At 61.7% G+C, this 5,129-nt stretch overlaps 2 protein-coding genes across 2 annotated transcripts; both read left to right on the forward strand.

Annotated features, from left to right (window-relative positions):
• Positions 1–250: 250 nt before the first annotated feature.
• VDBG_05640 (FAD binding domain-containing protein) lies at positions 251–1,801 on the forward strand (the record flags this gene model as incomplete). The annotated part of the gene is made up of 1 exon (XM_003004481.1): positions 251–1,801. The coding sequence occupies one exon, from the start codon at positions 251–253 to the stop codon at positions 1,799–1,801; it is 1,551 nt and encodes a 516-aa protein (XP_003004527.1).
• An 847-nt stretch (positions 1,802–2,648) lies between these two features.
• On the forward strand, positions 2,649–4,461 carry VDBG_05641 (LAS seventeen-binding protein; the record flags this gene model as incomplete). Its single annotated transcript, XM_003004482.1, has 2 exons — positions 2,649–3,414; positions 3,467–4,461. The coding sequence occupies 2 exons, from the start codon at positions 2,649–2,651 to the stop codon at positions 4,459–4,461; spliced, it is 1,761 nt and encodes a 586-aa protein (XP_003004528.1).
• Between the last annotated feature and the right edge of the window lie 668 nt (positions 4,462–5,129).

Below are 5,129 nucleotides of genomic sequence, written 5' to 3' on the forward strand. Positions count from 1 at the left end.
CCCCAGGTTCCGAGATGCCCTCTCCCATGCGTCAGGAAAAAGAATGTGTGTGTGTGAGCGTGTGAAGACACCCAAGTTCAACTTCCCTGTCTCGTCCTTGGTCCATCATCTGCCCCCCCTTGACTGAAAGCAAAACGCTTGCTCCGATCGTCCCAGCCGCGTCTCGCGCCTCACCCTCCTCTTCTTCCCGCATTCCCCCCACCGACAAGCAGCAGCAGCAGCAACAACAGCAGCAGACATGCTCGGAAACATGAAAGTCTCTGATGGTCCTGGGATACGCCCGCCGCGGGCGGCCCTCGCCGGTGTCACGCCCGCCGTCCACTACGAGCGCGAGGCAGACATCGGTCCCCGCACCCTCTCCTTCCTCGGCTGCGCGGCCCTCAAGCTCGTGCACCCGGCCAAGGTGTTCTACCCGGGCGACGCCGTCTACGAGGCCGAGAACAAGGCCTTCTGGTCCAACACGCAGCTCATGAACCCTAAGTGCATCTTCCGCCCCGTCAACGCCGAGGACGTGTCCGCCGGCATCCTCAACAGCCGTCTGACCCAGACCAAGTTCGCCGTCCGCGGCGGCGCCCACACTGCCATCAAGGGTTTCAACAGCATCGACGACGGTGTCCTCATGGTCCTGTCCAACCTCACGACCCTCGCCGTCTCCTCGGACCGCAAGTCCGTCCAGGTCGGTCCCGGATACAAGTGGGGTGCCGTCTACAAGTACCTCGAGCAGTACGATGTCGCCGTCGCTGGCGGTCGTCTCGCCCCCGTCGGTGTGCCTGGTCTCCTCCTCGCTGGCGGTGTCAGCTTCTACGGCAACCAGGCCGGCTGGGCGGCCGACAATGTGCTCGAGTACGAGGTCGTCCTGTCGAGCGGTCGCGTCGTCAAGGCGTCGGCGTCGGAGAACACGGATCTCTTCTGGGCCCTCAAGGGCGGCAGCAACAACTTTGGCATCGTGACCAAGTTCACGCTGCGCACGTTCCCCTCGAAGCGCGTCTTCGCCGGCGCCTACACGGTGGGCGGCGACCACATTGACGCGTTCCTCCAGGCCATCGCCAACTACTCGGCCTTCAACACGGACCCGCTGTCGCACATTGTGCCCATGGTGGTGCCCTCGGACGCCGAGAACAGTGTGGGCTCGGCGATTCTCTTCTACGACAGCGAGACGGAGACGCGCCCCGCGTGCTTCGAGCCGTTCTTCGCCATCCCCGCCATTGCCAACACGCTCGCGTTCAAGACGGTGGCCGACTTTGCCGTCGAGGTCGGCGGCCTCGTCGTCGACCAGATCAACGACGTCTTCGTCGCGGGCTCGACCGTGGGCAAGAACTACAACGAGCTCCTCGAGGGCATCCAGATCTCGCACGACGTCTTCATCAGCCAGCTGCCGTCGCTGTACGCGTCCGTGCCGATCGCGGACCTCGTGCTCGTCTCGATCAACTGGCAGCCCATCACGCCGCTGTGGCAGTCGGCGTCGGCGCGCGCCAACCCCGGCGGCAACGCGCTCGGCATCGACGTCGAGAAGAAGGGCACGCTCATGGCGTGGGCCGAGGTCGTCGAGTGGCGCTCGGCCAAGTACGAGGCCGCCGTCAACAAGTGGGTCGAGAGCACGACCAAGGCCATCAACGACGCGACCAAGGCGGCCGGTCTCTTCGATGCCTTCAACTACATGGGCGAGGCTGCCGCGTTCCAGGAGGTGTTCCCCGGCTACGGCGCCGCCAGCGCCAAGAAGCTGCTCGACATCTCGCGCAAGTACGACCCCATGCGCGTCTTCCAGAGGCTGCTGCCCGGCGGCTTCAAGCTCGGATGGTAAATCATCGAGTCTGATGCGAGGTGGACGGGAGTCTTGGAGAGTCGGTTTCGCCGTGTTTGGTCTGTTGGATCAAACGTTAGATAATAGCCTAATGACAATGCCAAAATCTTTACCAAGCTGATCACATGTCTAACGTGATGAAGAAGATTGAGCAAAACAAGTCATTGGCTGGGGAATGGAGGCAAACAAGAAATTGGTTGGGGGAAGGAGATAAAGAGTCTGAGGCTGATGATGTGAATAAGCGAAGCAGCGAATCGCGAGAGCGAAAGCGAAGAGGCTCCGCCAGCAGCCTCGTCTCCAGGCACGAAGGTGCCTTGCTGTGATGCTCTTCACTGCAACATGCTGCAAGGCACTGCACAGCCCCCCTGAAGAAGCGGGTCTTTTCTGGGCTGTGCCACAGCATGTGTTCGCATGAGCCACGCGGTGACATCCACCTGCCAACGCACCCCTCCGCCCCTCCTTCCTGCCCCTCTCCTCCCTCCCGCCGCTGCCTGACACGAGCTTGAGATGGAAGCTCAGATTTCCGGATTCCGCAACATCACATCACCAGGATCAGGCCATCTGCAGCTCTCGCTTTGGTGGATTCGTATGCCGCCGCGTGGGCTCCCGCATTGATTTCTCCCTCACCAAGAGTATAAGACCATCAGCTCGTCTTGACCCCCCTCCTGACTTGGCTCTCCCTACATATCATCGCCTGCAACTGCATATTCCCCCGCCAACACCAATCCGAAGATACCCCGCCTCTGACTGCCAATTGCCACGATACCCTCGTTCTTGGTTTTATCTTCAAGCATCCCATTTTGACCTGCAGCACATTCATCCTTCGGCCGATTTCTCCACGATCGCAATGTCTTCTAACCCCGAGAAGCCTCCCCTCTCGAGCCAGGTCCCCGACCAGAACCAGGAGCCATACTATCCGACACCAGCGGCCTCTGGCCTTCCCCCTGCGAGCTTTGGACAGCCAACCCAGTCATCTCAGCAACCCCAGCAACCCCAGCAACCCCAGCAGTCTGACCTTCCTCCCGCCTACCCTTCCAACGAGCAGCACGCCGCGCCCACGGAAAAGGGCGCCGCCGTGCCCGCCTCTCAAACAACCCAGCAGAATGCGCCCTACTTCCCTCCGCCGCCTCCCGGCCCTCCCCCCACACACACCGACACGGGCCTGAGCGCCGCCTCGTCCAACCCTTCCCAGTTCTACAAGTCCTCCAACGACTACGAAGGCCCCGCGCCGCCGCTGCCCGGACCCCGTCCCTCTCAGCAGGGCGTTCACGACGAGAAGACTGTGCCCGCCTACAACCCCGCCCAGCCGCACTTTGCGCCGCCTCCGGGCCAAGCCGCCGCCGCCGCTGCCGCCACCTCGAGCGATCACCACCACCAACACCAGCAGCCACCTGCCTACGCCAGTAACGCTCCATCGTCCGCGGCGCCCGGTGCTGTTGCCGCGGATGGCAAGAAGCCCCATCGCAGCTGGGGCGACAGGCTTGCTCAGATGGGCAGCAAGGCCGCCATCCCCATCAATGCCCTCGCCAACAAGATGGGCTCTCAGAGCTTCCTTCCCACCACCATGGACCGCGAGTGTGAGAAGGCCGCTCAGATCTTGAAGAGCTTCTGCAGTACGTCTGCTCTCATTATACCACATTGATGGCAATTGCTGACCAGACACAGAGGAGGGTATCACCTCCGACCATGTTGAGGAGAAGCCCTTGCACGAGGCGACACCCGTCGATCCCAAGAACAAGGAAAAGGAAAAGGCGCCTCGCAAGCGGACTGGCGCTATCGTCAAGATCCCTTCCAAAGTCATCGCCAAGGCACAGGGCCTCGCCATCTTTACGACGGCGCGCGTGGGCTTCCAGTTCTCCGGCGCCACCGGCTCTGGCGTCCTCATCGCCCGCCGCGCTGATGGCTCGTGGTCGCCTCCCTCCGGTATCCAGGTCCACGCCCTCGGCGCTGGCTTCATGATTGGCGTCGACATTTACGACTGCGTATGCGTCATCAATACTCAGGAGGCCCTCAAGGCCTTTATGAGCACCCGCGTCAGTCTCGGCCCCGACGTCGCCGTCACAGCTGGTCCCTACGGTGCAGGGGGCGTCCTCGACTTCGGTACCGGGTACAGTGGCGGCCGCAAGTCGGATGAGCAGCAGCGACTAGCCGAGGAGCAGGCCGCGCAGAAGAAGGCCGAGGAAGAGAAGCTGCAAGCCGAGGGATTGAAGCCTGGCGAGAAACCCAGCAACCAGCGCCGCAGCAGCAGCCGTTCTTTCAAGCCCGTCTTCACCTACGTCAAGTCGCGCGGCTTCTACGCCGGCATCCAGGTTGACGGTACCATCATCACCGAGCGCCGCGAGGCTAACGCCGCCTTTTACCAGCAGCAGCAGGTTAGCGTCGAGCAGATTCTGCGCGGCGACGTTCCCCCCACTGGCGCCTGGATGGCCGGCTCGCGCGCCCTCTACGATGCGCTGCGCGTCGCGGAGACCCAACAGCCCCTGCCCGAAGCAAACCTGCGCCGCCGGCACCCGTACCGGCCGAGCCTCAGGTCGCTCACGGTCCCATTACGACGGGCCAGACGCCTGTCGGGGGTCAGACGCAGGGTATTGCCGGGCAGCACGTCCACGATCCTGCCGCGCACGGAACAGGCAGCCAGTACGGCGGCCCGCCGCACATGACCGGCGCCGGAGGTGCGGCCGGTGCCGATGAGGCGCTGCCGGGATATGTCGACGACGGGGTCAAGCGCCCGGGCGTAGGTGACCAGAAGTTCCAATACCAGTAACGGGATGTATACGCAGTATGATAGCGAAGGGTGTTCTGCGAGGGCGTTGGGTGGAATTGGCTGATATCCATGCTACATGTCGTTTCTGCTGGAGTTTCGCTTCATAACGCACCCCTTATCGAAAATGGTATCAACCCCATAGCTACATTGGCCGCCTGAAATGGGCTCTGTAGACATTTGTATTGAGATTGGCGAAGCAAGGAAGAAATAATTCATGACACTCATGACACCAGTGTGCCAAACGGAACCGTCTACCGAGACAAATTTCTGTAGGAGAGGTCGCGCATCTCCAACGTTGGGGGCGAAATTCGAAAGCCAAGACCTCAGAAAAAGTCGTTCATACAAGATTTCCCTCTGCGCGGCTGGCCATAAATGATGCGGCTCCGACTGCGAGCAGAGCAAGGTCTGGTTATTTCCTTTCCCGCGTGACTCTGATGTTCGGAGAAGGTAGGTAATCGGGGCTCTGTAGCTGGAACTCCCCGTGCTCGTCGTATTATCGCTCGAAGGCAGCTCTGCCACCCCTCCGAAGACAGTACAGATCGATAAGGCTGGTCGCAATAGACG

The sequence above is a fragment of the Verticillium alfalfae genome, genomic scaffold (genome assembly GCF_000150825.1).
Source record: "Verticillium alfalfae VaMs.102 supercont1.6 genomic scaffold, whole genome shotgun sequence".
Classification (NCBI taxonomy): domain Eukaryota; kingdom Fungi; phylum Ascomycota; class Sordariomycetes; order Glomerellales; family Plectosphaerellaceae; genus Verticillium; species Verticillium alfalfae.